The sequence below is a fragment of the Drosophila willistoni genome, chromosome 3R (assembly GCF_018902025.1).
Source record: "Drosophila willistoni isolate 14030-0811.24 chromosome 3R, UCI_dwil_1.1, whole genome shotgun sequence".
In the NCBI taxonomy this organism is placed as follows: domain Eukaryota; kingdom Metazoa; phylum Arthropoda; class Insecta; order Diptera; family Drosophilidae; genus Drosophila; species Drosophila willistoni.
Window position 1 is genome coordinate 28,095,385 of NC_061086.1, and position 21,629 is coordinate 28,117,013.

Below are 21,629 nucleotides of genomic sequence, written 5' to 3' on the forward strand. Positions count from 1 at the left end.
GTTATTATACATACTTAATATGTATATAGAAATCAATAATAACTACTATTAATTGACAACTTAGCCTTCAACAACAACAACAACAACAGAAACAACCAAACAACAAATGCAAACCAAAAGGCAGCATTAAAATTTTATTGCAACAACAGCAAAAGAAAAGGGGCAAGTAAATTCCGGCAATCAAATGTCTGGATAAATTAGCAACCAAGTTGACCAATGGATGAAAATGCAGCCGTCGTCGTCGTCAGTCTTGTCGTCGTCGTCGTTGTCCTCCATTTGTCATCGCTATTGTCAGCAGCCGCAGCACAAGCACAAACCAGAGCCACAGCCAGAGCCAAAGCCAGAGTCAGAGGAGCAGCCATCCGTCAGGAATCAAGAAGAAGCTGTCCATCAATACCATTGCCAGCAGCAGCAGCAGGCACAACACCAGCAGCAGCAGCACAAGCAGCAGCAGGCAGAACTGCTGCCAATACACGCCTACTATCGTACGCCTACTTTGGCTTTGCCAAATTTGGCACTGACCAGCCAAAGATCAAGATCTCGTTATCAGATATCAACTGTGCCTCTGCCTGGCCCGTTGGCATCGGTTGTGGCATAATTTGCACCAGCTTCCGTTAGTTGGTAGCAATTTTTGGCCGATCGAAAAACAAAAAACAAAAGATATATACAAAAACACAGAAATTCTAAAGGAGTGCCATAGTGGCGCACTCCCATCTAACTATTAGAGATTCCTCAATAAGCAAAACACCAATAATAATAATAATACATTTAAAAAAAATAATCATCAAAGCCAAAAGAGAAAAACCGATAAAAAAAAAACCAAAGCAGCAACAACAACAGGAAGAAACGTTTAACAAATCGCACAAGTCCTGGGCAAAACGGAACGAAACAATACGTTACCGTTAGGTTAGCCCGTGAGAACCGTTGCAGCGATAGACGATACCGATAAACAAAATGGCGGATGGTGGGCATTCATTTGTGAAGAAGACATTTCATAAGCCAACATACTGTCATCACTGCTCCGATCTACTGTGGGGCCTCATCCAACAGGGCTATATATGCGAAGGTGAGTACTCGATCATCGGAATATCATTTTGCAATTGATTCTTAAGATTAAATATAGAAGGGATTATCGAAAATCATCGACTGATCGTTATAACTGATGTAAATTAATTGTTTGATTTTGAAGTAGATTCTTAATTAAAGTGTCCAGAGTTTTCAATGGATCATAAATTTGCTTTGAACTTAGCTTAAGGCGTATATATGTATATAAGGCGAATTCGAGCTGATAAACCAATGAAGGAACGGCCAGTTCACTTTCGAGGATTTTTAGTTATCAGATGGCAATTTTTGGGACTTAAAAGAAAATAAAATCCGGTTTCCTAAAGCCTAACAAAATGTAAACCTTTCCTAAAGAAGAATTTCATCTCTGATCTTTTTTGCTGGCTGTGACATATTCAATTTAATTCAATTTGAATTTTTGTGATATATAAATAAGACGTTCCGCTTATTACAGCATCTCTTGAGAGACAATTGAATTCTACAGACAGCTGTGACTGTGATAAACCACGAATTTCCCCTCTTTTCCCCTTGCCATCAAGCCCCTTAAGATGTAATTAATGAGCGCTAACCAAATGAAACAAAAAAACAAATGCAAAACGCCAACAAAATGTAAAAATAAAATTGTTGTATAGTTTTGAAAATACATTTTAAATTGCCATAAAGTGAAAATAAACACTGGCAGAGCTTAAGCATCGTCACTAGCCAACGCCACATGACCAATACCAATGGGTCATTTCTGGCTGGCAGCGAGCAACTTCATCATTGCCGCCGACAACAACAAGAACAGCCATACGAACATCATGATGCTATTTGTGGCCAAAAGTGTGCGCTTTTGAACTTTTCCAAACTGTGTGTGTGTGTGTGTATAGATGGCTGGCATGACGCGAGCACTGGCACTGTCTAAAGGCACTAGAGGCACAGGCATATAGCCATGGCTAACAAGACCAACTACGTCATAGCTGTCCGCGCCACAATTCCCAATACATTGTGGGGCATGAAAATCTATAAAATTGAGAAAAACAAAACCAATCCGAAACAATTTCAAATCGAAACAAAGGCCCCCAAAAGGCCAACTGACTCTCCCAATTGGAAGCGTGTTAAGCGCCTCGCGTCAATTTTATTTTTTGTTTATTTGTTCAGTCGCCTTCTTTTAGTTTGGTTTCTGTTCCGTTTGGATTGGTTTTTCATTTCGTTCGTTCGTTCGTTCTTGTTGTTGCCATTATTATAATTATCGTAAAACGACTTTTTGCGCAAATTGTTTACAGTTTACAAAAAGCGCGCGCAGCTCACGCGGCTGCCTTAGAAGAGATCATCCCAAGACAGGCGACCTTTTCAAGAGGAAAACTCATTCCCATTTAATAGTAATTACAAATATTTCAAAAATTTAAAGAAGTTTATTGTCCTTGCGACTTTATTTTAAAAATTTCACGGAAAACTTCAACATGTAAAATAAATTGATAAATATTTTGAGAAAAGCGTAAACATTCTTTAATCTTTAAGACCCTTTGATTTCGTCCGTTATTGCAATTTGGATGAAAAGTGCAATTATTCGTTGCATATCCCCAGGCGTTAACGTTCAGTATGCAATTATCACGCATACGTAACGTTGACAAAGTGACGCTGGACGAACAGATTCAAAGCGTTGCACTAATTGAGTTGCATATTTAATTGCACTTTGTCGACAATGAAATTGGGATTCTCTGTGTGTAACGTGTGTGTGTATGTGTAACGAAAAAAAAATATCCAACCAAAAGAGAGAAAAACCAAAGCCGAAGCTATAGCCTCAGCTCAGTTGCCTACGCTCCTGAAACTAGGTCAAATGCGAAATGCACTCTCACTCGCTCGCTCAACCCATCCAACCACCCAACACAAACATGGAACAGGCTGGCCGCAGGCAACATTTCAATTGGTTTTTTCGTTTTTTTTTTTTAAGGGAAACGCAGGCGAATTGCAATTGCAGCAGCATGAGCAACATGCAAGAGCAGCAGCAGCAGGTGCGCAGAAAACTCAAATTGGATGCATAAGTGTGTGGGTTGCCGGTTGGCTTTCGTCTCCTCGTTCTCACTTTCACTCTCTTCTTTGCCCTTCGCCCTCAACATACACTCCTCCACCGTTAACCCCTCTTTCTTCATCAATTCACACCTATTGCGACCTCCCTCTTGCTCTTGGTACTGTTTTTTTGCTGCTGCTGCTGTTGTTGTTGCTTTGTCTGCTGTCACACCACCTCCCCTTCGCCAACACCACCCCGTAAATTCAGCCTCAACTGTTGCCCCTGCCGATAGCAACGAAGGGCTAAAAGTGCGTCATCAATGGCCGCCATGGAAAAAGCGGCGGTAGCAACCGCGGAACAGAAACTGAACAGATCTGAAAATTGGCCCCACATCCATCGAGAGGCGGGAACCAATAAATGCCTCCTCGTTTCCCTTTTGTCTGTTGTTGTTGTTGTTGTTCGCGTTGTCGTCGTTGTTATACCTCAGCGCACTATTCATTCATAACCAAATTGAAGGCACTGAATGGAAGGTGTATGAAAACTTTTTCGCCTTGTCGAAGCTTTAATGCTTTAGGTCTAATGAAATTAATCAATAATAACTTTACATACATATATTGATCATTATTTATGCATTTCACATGAATGAATGAAAAATAGGTCATGTGAGGCATATTGCTGGCAAACATAATAATAAGCTGATATGAAATCCTCTTAAAGTAATAGTTTGCTTATTTTTTGTTAGTAAACTTTAAAAATGCTTAAATTTGTATAAATTTAATTGTGCGATGAGTCGAGAAAAGTTTTACTAAATCTCGATAAAGGGGATATAGATCTAAATTGTAAAGAACTCTGCTTTCCTTTTTAGGAATTTTGAAGAAATTATGAACATAATTTTGGATTATTTCCCGCATGTTTTCCAGTCTGTATTTTGGTCCATTTCCAATTGGTTTTTTTCAAAATTTCGTATGAATATAACGAAACCAAGTTTAACTCTAACTCATATTCGGATATAAGAGTTACTGGTAATTGAAGCTCTAATTCTAATGAAATTTTACTGGTAAAGAAAAGGCAACATAATTTTTATTACGTCAACTTAAAGAATAAAACTGAACCCTTCTGCAGCTTTGCTTTTTGAGTGTAATGCTAATGCCATGTTTTATATGTTTTTCATCGAATTTAATCATTGTCCAAGTCTGGATAGATTTGAAATATATAGTTTTTGTATAAATGTAAATAACCGAATACAATTCAGTGAATAGTAATTAGTAAATGGCAAAAACAACTTAGGTTGGCTCAGTCCTATGTTCTTTAATTCCTTAGATGCATTTCGCTTTTCATAAATTCAAGATTTCATGTTATGTAACTTGAGTTGTCAGACCTTTTAAAAACCAAATGACTGGTTATGATCTTGTACAACATGTCGTATGACTAACGTAAACTATTGAGTGAAAACTTATTGAACAATTTCCTTAACTTCTTCTTTATAAGAGAAACAAAGAAGAATAAGAAGAATTAAAAACATCTAAGACTATTTTAAAAGCCGAATGATAAAAGTGTAGTAGCAAGGTTTATTCTTTATTTATTATATTTTATATCACAGGCTTAGTATTTATTTTATTTGTTTTACAGCTTTTACAGCTTTAACGTCTCTCCTCTCGTAGCCTATCGAATGAATCTCTCTCTCCTTTCGAACGTAGCCTATCGAATGAATCTCTCTGTCTGTCTGTCTCTCTTCTTATAGTGTTGGTTATACTTTAAACTAGTTGTCCTACTACAAAAGGTAATTCGATTTTTCTTTTTTTAGAGCGAAACTCATGCTCCTGATGATAAATGTCAGTGGTTGATGCAGCAGATTTCCTATGTAGCTATAAGCCCAAATATAATTCAGTTATAGTTGTACGAAAGCAAAGTAGTACGAGACTTTGGAGATGTATCCTTGACTGTTTGCTGAGGGCATGTGCCCACAATGTCCTTAAATGCATACATTTCATTCATACAAAGTGCTTCAAGCGGTGTTGCCTACACCTCTCTTTGGGGCAATTGTTTTGTGGGTGCTGCAACTGTAATTATATTTATATTTTGTGTGTGTGTGTGTTTGTATTTCTATTTCAAGACGAGGCTAAAAATAAATCACTTGCAAATTGTAGTTAAAATTATATTTTGTTGTTGGTGTGAAAAGTTAGTTGGATTTTCTAGCTTGTTAGTTAGTTTTTGGTTTGGTTTTGTTTTGTTGCGTGGTCGGATATTTTATAGTTTTTCTTCATGTGAATCTCTTTGCATATAATTTATATAGTAGCACATTCAAGTGTATCTATGTTTAGTATGTTTATTTCTGTATGTGAGTGTGCGTGCGGGTACGTGTGTGTTTGTAGGTTGCGCGTCATTTGAACATTTGGCTTACTATGCTATGACATACAACAAATGTGGCAATGTCGGTGAATGCGTCACATTTATAGATATGATTTACACGTTTGCATGAGATATACATATGTACATACATATAATTTGATTAAATATTCTCATCTATTTATACCTTGCAACCCCATAGACTAAAAAATGTTCTATGTAATAGCCAGAAAGAAGGTTTTTTTGTCCCCCAAAAGATCAAATTTATATATACTCTTGATTAGCATTAAGAGCCAATCCAATCTAGACATCTGTGCCTTTCTATATACACATATGAAGATCTAGATTTTGAAGTCTATAAAAACTAAAGTCATTAAATTTAATAAGTAGAATGGCGTTAATATTCTTTTCAATAAAGAAAAGGAAAACAAATTTTAGAGACAATTTCATTAAAAACCATTTAATGTATCTTAATCTTAATCTTTGTAATAGTAAAAGAAAAAACATTTTAGAGTTTATGCTTGGGAATATATAAAATTCTAAAGGTTCTAAAACGTTTTCTTGTTCCTATTGCTTAAAAATTCTTCTTTAAATTAAGGAGTTTTAAATGCATTAACTGAATTGACTAAGATTATATAATTATCTATAATTTTTTTTAACCTCAGACAACATTTTAATGATAATTCTTAGAGCCTCTTTAGGTAAAAGGACTTTCCATTATGAGGTCTCTAAAATAGTTGAGAGTTTGCATAACTTTCTTCCATGCTTTGCAGGGTGTAGACAAGTCTTTGTTACTTCATGGATTTTAGTTAAAGAAGTTGACTTCTTCTTTTCGTTTTTTTTTTTGTTTAGTTGTATAACTATCACCAGGGGCAAATATCAATTTTAATTGTTTCTTATTGTACTACGCATGTCAACTTGTGCGTATACAATTGCCCTCAATATACCATTCCCTCCCTCTCTCTCTCTCTTCTCTGCCATACTCTCAACTCCTCATTTTCTATATATATATATATATATATATGTATATACATACTTATATGTATGTTTGTTTGTAAGTTCTATTTGTGTGCTTCTTCTTTTGTTATTCTTCGTTTTATCTCAAAGTCAAAAGGAATGTTAAAAGTAAAAGTGTGTTGAGTTTCAATACAGGAATTCCCCACACGCAAAAAAGAAATAACAAAAATGAACGCACCATTTAGAAAATTTCCCATGCGTTGGCGTTGACGTTGACGTTGACGTTGACTGAGGCAGCGACGTTGACTGCTATTTTGCTTATCTGCACAAAATAGAGGCATCAAAATTGTTATTTTAACTTAATTGCCAAAGTATATACAAAACCAAATAAATATAACTCCCCACGGCTTAAGAATGTAACCGTTTTTCATTTTTTTCTTTTGCTAGCCTACTTTTCTGCTCTTTTGCCTTTTTTCAATGTGAATTCTCTTCGTTACTCTCTTTCGCTTTGTCCTGACCCACAGGGCGTATACACACATCTGTGTATCTGTATGTATGTATACGCCACGTTGGCTCAGCTGTTGCTTTTAACAATTTTTGCTTTCGTTTCGTGGGGGGGGTTGGGACGACCTCCGTTTTGGCCAAAAAGGAATTCCAAACAACAAAATATCATCTTACAATTGCATTTAAAGTCCATGGCAGTACGCCCCTCTTCCTTTCGCTCTCTCTGCCTTTCTCTCTCTCTTGCTGTTCACTTTTCCGCTGCCGTTTGGCTATTCTGGTATATATGTATATTTTTTTTTTGTTATTTATACAAGCAACTGAACATGGCATTCATGAGTTCATTCATGACGTCAGAGAATGCCTCAGGTCAGCGGCCTAGTTTTCTTCATTGCTGCACACAAAGATAATTATGCATACATACGCACAAACATGTGTGTGTGTGTCTCTCTATCTCTCTGTGTGTGTGTTTGTATGCACAAAAGTTTGTCTATATGTAAATACAACTTTTACGCAATGCTAAAAATAAAACTATGATATCTATGTTCAGCTGGCATTAGTCCATGCTTACATACATAGAAAATTTCATATGTGCCGATGCACTGATGTGCCTGGGTTTTAGTTTCCTTCTCCCTCATATGTACATATGCATATCCATGTATGTATGTGTGTGTGTGAGTTGAGGTTAGGGAAACGAGGTTCGTTTCCGGTCCACTTCGGTCAGGTTGCATTTGTGAGTGAATTTGTGGATGAGCGCGTGGTAAGTGCGGATTGAGGTTGAGCTCTTTGTATGATGGCATTGCATTATTCTTTGCTTGGTTAGCTTTGGGCTTTTGTGCGTGCGCTTTTATATCCTTTAGTTCTATCCCATACCCCAAGTTGTGCAACTGCAGCCATCCCATTCTATCGCATTTCATCCTCCACCTATATGTATATCTCGCTCGCTCTGTCTCTTTCTCTCTCTGTGTCTTTTTGACTCTCTTCAATGAATATGGCTTTAAATGTGTGTCCATGAACTCAACAACTATGAATGGCAGAGCACTTGGCAGAGCAGCTTGGCAATGACGTGCAGCCACCCAAAAATTGTGGGCTGCATGGGCATGGGCATGGTCTAAGGTTGTTGCATTTGCTTTAAATGCCAATTTAGCTTTAACATAATAAAGGAGACATTCTGTGTCCCTCTCTCTCTCTCTTCCTTTCGCTTTCTCACCTCGTCTTTTCACTAAATAGCCCATTATTTGCCTGTTTCATTTAGATAAAGCCAATGACGTTTCTACAATATTTAATTCTCTCACTTTATCTGGCAAAAATTTAAAAAAAAAAAACTGAATGTTCTTTGCTCTTTCACCATTTTCATGTCTTTTTTTTTTGCTTTTTTGCAGTTTGCAACTTTATCATACACGAACGATGTGTCTCCAGTGTGGTAACGCCCTGTTCCGGCATCGCTCCATGTATTATAAAGGTAAGTAGTACATGTTAAATGTGAATGCAAAATGTCGTCTGTCATGATGTGTCATTTCACAAAAAAAAAAAAATACAGAATCCGGTCGCCCATTGTTGGTCCGAGCCAACACATCACAAGAGAAAGTTCTGCACAGTTTGCCGTAAGCGATTGGATGAAACGCCAGCGGTGCATTGTTTAGGTAAGTGACAAAATGTCCCAGGTGTCGTCTATTCAAAAAAAAAAAAAGAATAAAAATTCAAATAAAAAATAAAATGAATAAGAGAACCATGTCAATCAGCAATACGTTAGATGCACTTTTGTTTCTCAGAGAGTGCTGACATTTCGAAATGGCCCTAAAACCATAAGCCACATTCAACTCAAATAAATCTATGAAATTTAAATGGGAAAAAAGTCCTTTAAAATTCAAGTAAAGTTTACAAAATTTTCAAATGTTAAGATATAGAAAATTGTGTTAGATGTAATGACAGTTAGTGATTTTTTACTAAACTTATTAAAGAACTTTCTGTTTTCTTTTTATGCCAAAATAAAGACATTTACAAGCTCCAGTAAAAATTTCCAAAAAAAATACTTGAAATTTGTATTTTAATAAGTTTTGGAATTAGCTTTACCCTAAATGCCCATAATTTCGTTGGGAGAATGAAAGACACTCAAAAGTTTCTTAATTCTAAAAGTGTTTGCCATTTAAAGATGTTTGGCATTTAGATAGAAGATTTAGAAAGAATATATATAGGATATCCTAAACATCCTTTTAATTAAGTGAAACTTGATGAATTATTAAAATAAAATAGACTGAAGGAATACTAAATACAAGAAATTACTTATAAAAATTTACAAAAATATCTCTTTTCTAATAGTTGAAAAGAAAATGGTATTAAACATTATTTCTTAAATTTTTCCTTTAACTAATATCTAAAGAAAACAACTAAAAAGATTGCGTAGAAACTTTGCTACCTATTCAAAAAATAGTTTTGGGAAAACAATAACAATTACTTAGAGGAGTTTTTGGAAATTTTCTGGGATTTTATTTAAAGAACTTCCCTCAAAATGAACATATTAATATTAATATTATACATTTCACAGTTTGCGAATATTTCGCGCATATTGAGTGCCAAGATTTTGCTGTGCCCGATTGCACTGAAAATGCAACATATGTGCCCGGCAAAGAGCTGCTTAATGTGAAGCATCAAGTGAGTGTTAATTGGTTATTTGGTGATCCATTCGATTGTAATTGATTTGATTTGAATGTTTCCAGCATCATTGGCGAGAGGGTAATCTGCCATCAACGTCCAAATGTGCTTACTGCAAGAAAACCTGCTGGTCTTCAGAATGTCTAACTGGTGAGAAGAAGAAAAGGAAATCCTTTTCTGGTCAACATTTTGAATTCATTCTTTCTCTCTCTCTTTTGTCTTAGGCTATCGCTGTGAGTGGTGCGGCATGACCACTCATGCCGGATGTCGCATGTACCTGCCAACCGAATGTAATTTTGGTATTCTACAACCTATCTACTTACCTCCGCATTCAGTCTCCATACCACGTACTGAGGTGCCAATTGAGGCGATCATTGGCGTTCAAGTTAAATCGAAGACGACGCTCGTGCGCGATTATTCGTGTCGTAAGTACTATCTAGATTCGTTTTAACGTGTTGATATATTTGTTGGAATAGATCCAGCATTGTGCAGGTTGAATACACTTCTGAGTCTATATAGCCCAGCCCACAGCCCAGCCCAGCCCAGCCCAGCTCAGCTCAGCTCACTCACTCACTATTACTCACCCAAAAACCAAAGAAAAAGCCCAAAAAGAGAACGTTGCATCAGCTCTCGATGTTGTGCACACCCTTACACCCAGTCACACACACACACACACACAGACATACACATACAACAAATTTAAGCCATTAAGCTCGACATCAAATCGAATCCAGCTCATCCATTGATCATTTCGTCAGACAGCCCACAGCTCTCTCTCTCTCTGTTTCTGTCTCTCTCTCTCTCTGTCTATCTCTCACTTTCTTTATTATCTAAAATTATTATTATTGTTTTCTAGCCAAGGTCTGGCATATGATTTTTTATTTATTTATTATTATTCTTTTGTGTTTATTTAAATGTTTCGTTTTTGGTTTGATTTGCGTGCGTGTGTGCCGCTGCACCGCTAATGCCCGGCAGCCAGTCCGGATCTCAGTGTCGGTCCAGGTGCTAATCCTGGTGCCTGTCCTGGGCCAAGTGCAGCTGCGGCGGCGGATGTTTGCCTGCGGGAGCTGCTCGAGCTTCACAGGCAACGTCTAGAGCAATCGAAACAACATTTTCTACTTTCAACGCCGCCCACGCCCACTTCCTGTGGTTCCATCTCACTGTGCGTATCACCCACTCCCTCATTGACAGTGGGCGAGACGACCAATGAGCTGGTCCCGTTCGATGATGCGGAACACGAGGATGAGGACGAGGACTATGAGACGCAACGGCCAACGGATGTTGCCACCGAGGAGAATGATAATACCACGGAGCACGATAGTGCCTTACAGATGACAGCATCGCTGCAGAAGTCGCCGTCGGCCAATTCCTCGTTGCATCTGCTCTATACCAGTCTATTCCATAGGCTGGGTCAGGGACGCAGACGACGCAAGCGACCTGGGGTCTCACAGAGCGAGGGAGACGATGAGGACGAAGTGGATGGTGGTGTCTGTGATATAAGCGGTGGCGATCTCAGCGATGAGTACGATCACTGCGATGTGGCCCTGCGTAGGCGCACAGGGCGTCGCCAGCCACGCGACGTCAGCGAGACCGACTATCATGGCGATGTGGAGCTGGAGACGGCGCCGCGTGAAAGCTGTTACGAGACCTCCGATACCGGCGGCGAGTTGACCAACACTGATGACCATGACATCGACTCAAGCATGAATCTGATTAGCAATCTTAGCTATAATAGTAGTAATAGTAACACCTCCAATGAGCAACGTAGGCCGACGGCCCGTTCTCGACCCAATGTCACTGCCACAGCCAGCGCAAGCGCCACATCGACTGCAGCCCCGCCCACAAGCACAGCCGCCCCAGCTTGTGGCGAGGCTAAGGCCTTAAGCGTTAATGCTGGCCGCAACCCAAAGACTGGGGCTCTCTCGAAGCCCAAGACCATACTCAGTGCGCCCAAGCACAAGGGTAAAGGCGGATCGGTTAGCTCGCCCAACTCCAGCGACTGTTCTTCGGCATCTCCGGCACCGGCAAGCGGTTCCATGACTCTGCAATTGTCACCGGTGGGCCGTAGTAAGTCGTTCCAGGAGCCGGGAGTAAGCGTGTGGCGTTACAAGAAGTACGGACGAGGTCTCTTCCAGCGACGTCGATCGAAACGTTCACCCAAAAATGCCGGTCCCGGCAACAAGAGCAACTACAGCCTGGATAGATTGTCTCAGAATATTGAGATCACCATACAGGATGAGGATGGCAATTATCAGCCGTATGATGATAATTTCCATATGCTGGCACGACGCTTGGATACCACCTATGCCGATGTGGAGGCGGATGCCTACGACGATGTGGAGTTCGAGGATCTGTATCTGGATGATCGGCCCAGGCGGCCTCGAGGCGTCGGCCTGAGCAGCGATGATCTAGCCATTGCCGGGGATATTAGTGACGGCGGCGCGAGCAGCCGATCACGCGCCAGCGACGGAACCGATAGCCATGTCCTGGGACGATTACTGCGTCGTGTACGTGGTCTATCGGTGGGTTGGCGCAAACCGCGCCACCAGAAGCGCAGAGGTGATTAGGCTACCGCTCTCTTTCTCTCTCTCTCTCTCTCTCTCTGTCTTTCTCTCTTTGTACTGTTTTGTCATATCTCGCTAACAGCCAACCGATTGCCATGTTGGTGATGGTTGACGGTTGAGTCCTCGGACTTGTTTCTTAGTTTAGTTTGCTAACAACTTGTTTGTTTCTGTTTTTGTTCACTTTTCCTTTTCTTTTTTTTTTTTGTTGATGGTTATGGTTTTTAGTTTTGGTTTTCGTTTTTACCCTTAGTTTGAGCCAAGCTAATAAAAATAACAACCCACTAACAACTTAACCATCTAATCAAGTACATGCCATACGATCGCACCATTTCGCATCATGTCACCCAAGATACACTCGAATAACAACTGCATGCTCATGTCTAACCCCGGAATTGCTTCAGTTACTACTTGTACTACTACCAATACTAAACCCGCTACGGCTCCCCCTTTTTTTGATTTACCCGAAAGAGATTGAGTAACGTATGTTCTGATCTGTATCTGATTCAATAGCACGCAGCATTTCCGAGGAGTTTAGCAGTGGCGATACGCCCCGTTTCAAGGATGAAGAGTCGGCCAGCAAAACCGAGTCCGCTCATGGACAAAGCAGCGGCGGTACTCCTAGCGGGGGTGGCGGCGGAGCTGGCTCTGGCGGCGGTGGTGGAGGTGGAGGTGGTTCCACCCACTACAGGCCCGATTCTGCTGGACACAAGTCGGACAAATCTGAGAAGGACAAAGAGAAGAAGGACAAAGAACGCGAAGAGAAAGATATAGGTAGAGTATCAAACTGTATTTAAAAGTAAACTTTGATTCTCATTCCTTTCCATCACAGAAATGATCAAGGTATTCGATGGCAACAATTCTTTCCGACGCCAACAGTATCGCGTGATCATTGTGCAACGGACTTACACTCTGGAACAGCTTCTGACCACCGCATTGCGTGCTTTCCACATCCTGCGTGATCCGCAGGCATTTTACTTGACCGATTTGTATGCCGCACCTGGAATGGAGGATACTCCACTATTGGATCCCACACCGGTGCTTAATCTAACGCACTTGGAGGGCAAACGACCGGCCATGTATCTTCGGTTTCACGACAAGGACAAGGGCTTTGTGCGTGTGTATCCCGGCAAATTGCAATGCTCACTGGAGGATCCCTATGTCAGTGTTCCTGTAGATAATAGCACAGTAATTAAGGACTTGATTCGCGATGCGTTGGACAAGTTTGGACTACAAGATAACCAAATACAGGACTATAGGTGAGTAGCATCACATCGCTTACCATTTATCTCCTGCTTGACCTTCTGTTCTGCTGTAGATGCTCCGAGGTGCTACTCGATCGTGGCGTTACCGAGCGCATACTCTCATGGAATGAACGCCCGTGGGATATTACAAAGCAACTGGGCAAGGACTCCATACGTCAAATGGAACTAATGCGTTTCTATATGCAGCATAAGCAGGATCCCCATGGACCCAATATTGCCCTCTTTGTGGGTAATCTACCCACTGGACTCTCACAGAGAAATTATGAGCAGATTCTCAACAAGTATGTCACGGACGAGAACAAGTTCATCAGCATTGGTCCCATCTACTACGAGTACGGCTCGGTAGTTCTGACATTTGAGGACTCGCAAAAGGCGGTAAGTTTTTATAGACTGATGCCTTAGTGATTTGTTAATTCATTTTACTTTCTTATTTAGGTACGCGCATTCTACAATCTAAGGGAGACAATTATCGAGGACAAGAAATTGTTAGTCCTGCTGCTGCCCAATATTGAGCCGAGCATGGTTCCCTCCGATGTGCGGCCTCTGCTTGTGTTTGTCAATGTCAAGTCCGGAGGATGCCAGGGTCTTGAATTAATATCGAGCTTTAGGAAACTGCTGAATCCGTATCAAGTTTTTGACTTGGACAACGGTGGACCATTGCCGGGGTAAAGCCTAGACAATTTTATAACACTAAAAAACTTACTCACTTGACTTGCCTTTCCTTTTCAGCCTCTATGTATTCCGTCAGATTACGAACTATAAGATTCTTGTTTGCGGCGGCGACGGTACCATCGGTTGGGTACTTCAATGCCTCGATAATGTGGGACAGGATTCCGAGTGTTCTAGCCCACCGTGTGCTATAGTTCCATTGGGCACGGGTAAGTGCAGTTCTTAACCATTTTACCCCTTAAATTTTTCCGCCTTAAACTAAGTGTGTGAAAACACAAAATCCCTAATTATCGCTAGGCAATGATTTGGCACGAGTTCTGTGCTGGGGATCCGGATATACCGGTGGTGAGGATCCATTAAATTTGCTCCGCGATGTCATTGAGGCCGAGGAGATCCGCTTAGATCGTTGGACCGTTGTCTTCCATCCGGAGGATAAGCCCGAAGAGCCAGCCATGAAGGCACCCTCCCAAACAACCGGTAAGAAGAAGAAGGCTCACCAAGCACATCTATCGCAACAAACCAATCAGCATCATCAATTACCGGCTCTGACATCGAGTGATATATCAGGTCATTTGGTGTTCCAAAATTCTTTACGTTCTCTTAACCGTTACACGAATATTCTCTACTACTACTACTACTACTACTATATACATAAATATATTGTCTATCCACCCAACCTACCCAATACCCCCACCTCCACCCCGCCTTGACCACCCATCTATTCACCCTGAAGCGTTCCCCCGATATTCGTTGTAATTTGAATTGTATTTTTTTTTTTTTTGGCCTAATGCTGTAATATTATCTTATGCCTTAACCAAGAAACAAAAAAGAAAATACCAAAAACCTATATAAAAAAATATCCCTTTATCAGGCTGGCTGTAAAAGTAAAAGCCTTTAAACAAAACCCCTCAAAGAAAAAAGCGTTCTGTAGCTTATCCCACAAATTGGTATCTGATGATAAATGCTGTTTAGTTTCGATGTGTATATGATGATTACTCCTAGCCTAAAACTAAGAACTGCATGAACAACATTAGAATTAAGCATACATATGTACATACATACAACACGATTTGGCCATGATCCAAGGGAAATTGTGTAAGTATATCGAGAAAGTTCAGACACCAAATTGGCAAAGGGTAAACCCACCTAATTGGCCCATATATCCATCTCGATGTTGTAAACTAAATGTTTCTAAATGCCATAAATGGATGTGTGTGTGTGATAGAGCTAATTGAATCATTTCGAACACTTGTCAGCTAATTTGGTAATTCTCAAATCCATTTTGTTTGTTAGGTGGTGCACAAAACGAGGATAATTCACAGATATTTGTAATGAACAACTATTTTGGCATTGGCATTGATGCCGATCTGTGCCTGGACTTTCACAATGCACGAGAAGAGAATCCCAATCAATTCAATTCGCGTCTCCGCAACAAGGGCTACTACGTTAAGATGGGTCTACGCAAAATTGTTGGCCGCAAAACAGTCAAGGATCTGCACAAGGAGTTACGTTTGGAAGTCGATGGCAAAGTTGTCGATTTGCCACCAGTCGATGGCATTATTATCTTGAACATACTAAGGTAAGAATTTACAAATTTAAGATATTCTAAACCTTTGTTACAATTGGGCAATGCTCTAATTTGCAGTTGGGGCAGCGGTGCCAATCCCTGGGGTCCTGATAAGGATGATCAATTCAGCACTCCGAATCACTATGATGGCATGCTCGAGGTAGTTGGAGTCACTGGTGTTGTCCACTTGGGCCAAATACAATCGGGTATACGTACGGCTATGCGCATAGCTCAAGTAAGTTTAACTAAATATTTAATCCAATTTTATATATGGTTTGTCTAAATTGATTTCTTTAACTTTTCCATTAGGGTGGCCACATTAAGATCCATTTGAATACCGATATGCCCGTACAGGTTGACGGCGAGCCATGGATACAAAGTCCTGGGGATGTTGTGGTCCTCAAATCGGCTTTAAAGGTAAGCCCTGCCATTTTTCTTTTACTGCCTATCCTTTGGCCTCCTGTGGCTTGCATGTCTCAATTTGTTACTTTGAAACTCAAATTTTAGCATGAAACGCTTCTTATGATTAACAAAGGAAACAACATTTTCCCCCAATTCTCTTTATTTTCTGTATATAAATAAGGTTTTCTTCTCTTATAAGACTTAAAGCACCAATTTTTCCCACAGATAACTTTTAGTTAATTATATTATACATTTTTTTTTGTTGTTTTTGTTTACATATAAATCTATTTCTTTGCCACTCTCTACCTCTGCTTTTATCATAATCTTCTTGAAAGTTAGTAAAATCCATTCCCAAACTTCATCTGTAATTTAATTATTAACTTGACAAACAAATTGCAAATACAAATTACCAACAACAACAAACAGCAAACAACATTATTTATTATAAGTGCAATGAATAGCAGTTTTTAAATTCTTAAACTCTAGAAAAATTGATATGCTAATGCAATTATGGCTAAAAATAAAAAAATGACATGCCCTGAAATGCATGCTACACTTTTTTATACATAGTTTTTTGAGCGATTCATAGAAGAAGAGAAGATTTTATATATGTATTTTTGAGCTTGGGTGAGGATAAATTGAAACTAGTTAATTAGGATTAAAGAGGCAAAGTCTAGACTGCTTGAAAAGATAGTTTCAAAACATTTTGAAAGCCTTTGAGGCATTTTTTGAAATGAATTTGAGAAATTTAATAGTTCTTCAGAAAGGCAAAGGAAATAGAAAGAATTCTATTTTAGAATTTGATAAAAAGGTAGAGTAAAAGTATTAAGAATAGCATTGTCAGCATTGACAGATAAATAATTTTCTTGTCACTTATTGCACTAAGATAAAAATTGCAGTTAAAGAGGAAAACTATAATGTATGATTCTCTCGTCTATCGGTAAAGAAATTGTCTTAAATATTTGTATAGTAAAATATTGTAATTATAATGAGATATTTGAAATTGAATAAATGACAATTAGCAGACAATAAAATTAACTATTAAGTAAAAGTTACAAATTTTTTCTGTATGTTCGATATGCGTGTTTTGTATGTTTTTTTTTGTCTAGTATCAATAAAGCCCCTTCCCCTACCGCCCCTTCGATTTGTTGTAATTTCATAGAGCACCTACAATATGTACACCCGTTCCGAATCCGATCCATGTAAACCTTAATATTTAGCAGCATTACTGTGCAAATTGTTGTGCATCTTTCATTTGTTAATGTCAGTTTTTTTGTTTTTTTTTTTGAATGGAAGAAAAATTACAATCAATGCAAAAAAAATGCAATATGAAAAAAAATTTATACAACCTGCAGCTAAATATATGAAAGATGAAACCTGTTTCTCTGTTTGTGTGACTGTGAATGTTTTTGTGTGTGTGTGTGTGTGTGTGTGTGTGTGTGCGTTTGTCTTTGTCGTTCAATATGTGTATGTGTATGTATGTCGCATTTGACTATGTGTGTATTTTATGCTACATTTAGGCCACCATGTTGAAGAAAACGAAGAGTAAGCGACGCCTCACAGAGCCGCATATATCGCCAGCGGTATTGAGTCTGTCGGTAACTGCTAGTGCCTCGGCATCACAATCAAGTTCACCGCAGCAACAGCAACAACAGCAGCAACAGCAACAACAACAACAGCAATCGTCAAATGAGAATGGCGATAAGGATGCATCATCATCGTCTGTTGCTCCGCTGCCATCGCCTCATTTTGGCAGTACCTAGAGCTAGGCCTCCGCCTATACGTCCGGGCTGAGATATTGGTTTTCCTGTTTCTTTCCATAGTTGCCGCACTAAAAACCATAATCGCAACATTAAACAACAGTAATATTAATAGTAATAATAATAGTAACAAAAAGTAACGTGTAAATGTAACGAGTAACAGAGAACACAAGCCAAAAACAAAAAGAAAGGAAACGTTCTTAGAACTTATGCATATCCATAGAAGATTTCCAATTTATAGCCGAAATATTTGTACAAGAAACAAAGCTCCAATGCTAAGGCAACTTAATCCTTATCTTCCATAGCCAACGAAACATATAGCCTAAAAAAAAAAAACAAAAAACAAAAATACGTACAAAAAACAAAATTTAAAAACATTTTAAAAAACCGAAAATAGAAAAAAAAGAAAGAAAAAAAAACAAAACAAAAATATTTTAAACATTAATTAGTTCAACTTTAATATTGTAAATAAACAAACAGGTGCAACTAAAATCTAAAAAACAAAAATAGGTACAGATTATACAATCGATGAATTTGCATAAATCATATTAAAAAAAATGATCATTTAGCTCTATCAAGTTGGAATATTTAAACTGAACCACCCAACAAAAAAAAAAAAACAAAAAACAAAAGAAAGAAAGAAGAAACCAAAGAAAACAAAAAAAATGCCCACCCACTGCACAACTGAAAACAACAAAAATCAAACTGTGACCACCGCTTTTGAATTTGAACTAGTAAATACTAAAGCCACCACCCAAACCACTACTCACCACACAGCAACAACTTGCGCCATTTCAACTTTTTTTTTGTTTTTTTTTGAATTTCTGTTTTCTCTTTTCGTTTGTTTAGCTGCCCCTTTTTAATAAAGTGTGCTCACGAAATTACATTTTCTCTACACACTGCCAAGCGCCTAATGCTATGCTATATTTATTTTTCTTAAAATGCAAGCTTTTGTAATCGAAATAATGAATAATATTCTCTTTTGTTTATGTTCATTTTGCATAATGCTTGATTTCCTTTCAGTTTTTTTTTTTCTTTTCGAAAATCAATAAATCAGTAATTGCATTTTGCAATAATTTTAGCTATTGAAAACTATATCGAAAAACTAAATAGTAAAGTTATTACGAATTTCTACAAATAAATCAAATATTTTGTTTATTTCTGTTAACTCTCGTTTTTCTTTCTCTCTTTCTCTCTCTCTCTCTATTTCTCTATATTTCTACTTTAAACGAAAACAAAAACCAAAAACCTAAACTCATTTCTTCTTCTCTTTTCAAACTTGTGCGCTCCTTCGATATACAAAAAAAAAAAAACATCTAACACTACCAACAACAACAACAACAACTACAATAAAAACCACAAACACAACAAACACAAATATATATATATATATATCTATCTATGTATATACGCTATGAATAATCCTTTAACCAACTTTCAATGCACCGGACGCTAATTTTAAATTTAAATTTTCTGGGTACTATCTCTCTAAATTGTGCACCAAACAAAAAACCAAAAAAAAAAAAACCATTCGAACATCGAATAAAATTTATAATAATTACCCACCAAACAACAACAACAACACCAATCACCAATGTAGGCCACCATGCTGAAAAAGAACAAACTGAAGATGAAACGCCGCAACACGGAACCGACTATGCTGGTCGCCGGCTCTGCCACACCGCAACTATCGCTGACCCTGCCACCCAGTGTGGGTGAGGTCGGCGATGCCGCCGAAGCAGACGGCGGGCCAAATAATACGGATTTCTGAATATGGTATAGCGAGCGTCTGATTTAACGTGCTAATTCCAGTGAACCAGCCTAAAAGCAAAAAACCCAAGGAAAACAAAAAGGCAAACTCAACCCACAAAAAAACGCCCACCCAGACAAAAAGAAAACAGCCAACAGCCATTAGCCATTAGCCATAGCCCTAGCCTAGTAGTCAAAGAACCGATGGCAACTCAAATCAAAAGCTCAAATCAAAATTAACACTAATATACATTACAAATATTTAAATCTATATATATATATATATATATATCTATACATATATATCTGATAACTGAATGTATCTGAAAATGTATAAAGAATAGAATCCATCACATGCCAAACAAAAATCTAGAAAACCCAAACACACACACATAATCCTCATTCTCAAGTCTGTAATAAGTACGTTAAATTCAAACAGCTCGAACAACAACACCAAAAAAAAGAAACAATAACAACAACAAAAGTAATAATAAACTAATGAAACTGTAAACACACATACAAATAATATCTACAACGCTTAGAACCGTGAATACTCTTCAGTTTCAGCCAACAAAAAAAAAGGATAAGGCGAACCAAATGAGAAAGTTTTATTCCTTAACACTCTCAGCAATAGTTTTTGAAAAAGTTGTAAGAAAAAAGAAAAGTAAAAATACTAGAAACAAAAAAAATAGAAAATGAAAAGATAAAAAATTCAAGTTCAATTATGTTCCTTCTCGTTTTGTTCCTAAGTAAGCAAAGCAACCGAGACAAATTAGTGATACCGTTAAAGAAAGAAAGCAAGTGAGTGAAAGAGAGGTAGCGCAAACAGTTAAACGTTTTACGTTTGAAGAGAAAACAAAACAAAAAGTACAAAATTGTTAAAGAAAAACAAAAAAAGAAAACAAAATATGCAAATTGTTTGTTATATAACTAACAGAAATGAATGATTGAAAAAAAAACAAAACAAAAACAAAATGAAGAATTAGAAAAAAGTAAACCACTTGACATGACTTAAAACTCACCGGCTAGTCCAAAAACACATAAAATGAAAGAAAAAAACAACAACTCTGCACCTGTTCATCTGTTCCTGGGCTACAATGGGACATATGAACAAGTCAGACAAACACACACACACAAAGCCTGGACATGTCTTGAGATAAAACTTACAACAGATGCGAGAAAATTCATACGAAACGGTAATCTTAGATTTCCACCTAATTGAGGGGAAAAGAAAAGATGCAAATTGCATAGTTTTGTCATATTACCAATTGGGACGCAACAGTTACGACAATTCAAAACGTATATAAGTAGGTTATTCATTCAAAATAACGGAAAATACTTGGAGATGAGACTATGCCTAGCATATGGTTTATGATGTCGATAAGGTTTAATGCAAAAGTCAATGTTTTAGTTAAAACAAAAGTTTGGAATGTGCAATTGGTATGAATTTTCTCCGCTTTTGTAGGCAAAAAACCAAAAAAAAAAAACAACAAACAACACTATTAAAACAAAACAAAAAAGGAAAAGGTAAAAGAGAAGAAAAAAAAATTATAACGAATGCATTTTTTAAACGGATGAAATGTCGTCCAAACCCTTCTGTGTGCGGATGTGACAAATATTTCACTTGCATTTGTCTAACAAAAGAAAAACAAAAAAAAACCAAAACATTTTTCGGATTTTTTGTAAAATCCGCAAAAAGAAAATGAAAACACAAAGAAACAAAACAAAACAAAAAAATGAAAAGAAAATCCGAAAACTACAATTTCAACTTAAAAACGCTTATAAAGAAAACAATTTTTGAAAATTTTATAACTAATTTTACATTACATCTTATGTAGAAATCACAAAAATCAAACGCACAGGGAAGGGCCGAATGCGGATGTTCTGCCCAAAGCGTTAAAAGCACGGATATTCACCTGCGCAAGCGGCTCATCCCTAACACACTACACTACGTGGATGTGAGTAGATGTGGGCATGAATATCCGGTTCCACGTGAATTGTGCGGAACGCCCATAACTATTCACACCCACAAAACACAAACATACACACACACACACACACTCAACTATAGATATATACAGATACATAAGCAGACAGGTTTTTTTTCTATACAATATCCTTTCAAGACGCTGTTATGAAAACGCACGG

At 38.1% G+C, this 21,629-nt stretch overlaps 1 protein-coding gene across 7 annotated transcripts; it reads left to right on the plus strand.

Moving 5' to 3' along the window:
• Window positions 1–790: 790 nt before the first annotated feature.
• Window positions 791–20,342, plus strand: LOC6647640 (diacylglycerol kinase theta). Of its 7 annotated transcripts, none has more exons than XM_002069554.4 (17): window positions 791–1,066; window positions 8,239–8,318; window positions 8,397–8,499; window positions 9,402–9,508; window positions 9,574–9,658; window positions 9,733–9,933; window positions 10,484–12,067; window positions 12,583–12,843; window positions 12,902–13,328; window positions 13,388–13,709; window positions 13,770–13,999; window positions 14,064–14,212; window positions 14,301–14,570; window positions 15,297–15,582; window positions 15,649–15,805; window positions 15,880–15,987; window positions 19,333–20,342. In XM_002069554.4, the coding sequence occupies exons 1-17, from the start codon at window positions 955–957 to the stop codon at window positions 19,501–19,503; spliced, it is 4,653 nt and encodes a 1,550-aa protein (XP_002069590.2). In that variant the 5' UTR covers window positions 791–954; the 3' UTR covers window positions 19,504–20,342. The 7 variants fall into 7 exon arrangements, with proteins under 7 accessions (XP_002069590.2, XP_046865125.1, XP_023034270.1 ...); XM_047009169.1 differs by having other exon boundaries at window positions 14,301–14,480; XM_023178502.2 differs by lacking the exon at window positions 19,333–20,342 and adding an exon at window positions 17,493–18,079.
• The last annotated feature ends 1,287 nt before the right edge of the window (window positions 20,343–21,629 follow it).

What these genes read in the sequence shown, in the direction of transcription:
- LOC6647640 (XM_023178502.2), top strand. Translation starts at nt 955, where the DNA reads ATGGCGGATGGTGGGCATTCATTTGTGAAGAAGACATTTCATAAGCCA. An exon ending in ACAGGGCTATATATGCGAAG is followed by an intron (nt 1,067 to 8,238) that starts GTGAGTACTCGA and finishes GCTTTTTTGCAG; the next exon opens with TTTGCAACTTTATCATACAC. An exon ending in GACATCGAGTGATATATCAG is followed by an intron (nt 14,571 to 15,296) that starts GTCATTTGGTGT and finishes TTTGTTTGTTAG; the next exon opens with GTGGTGCACAAAACGAGGAT.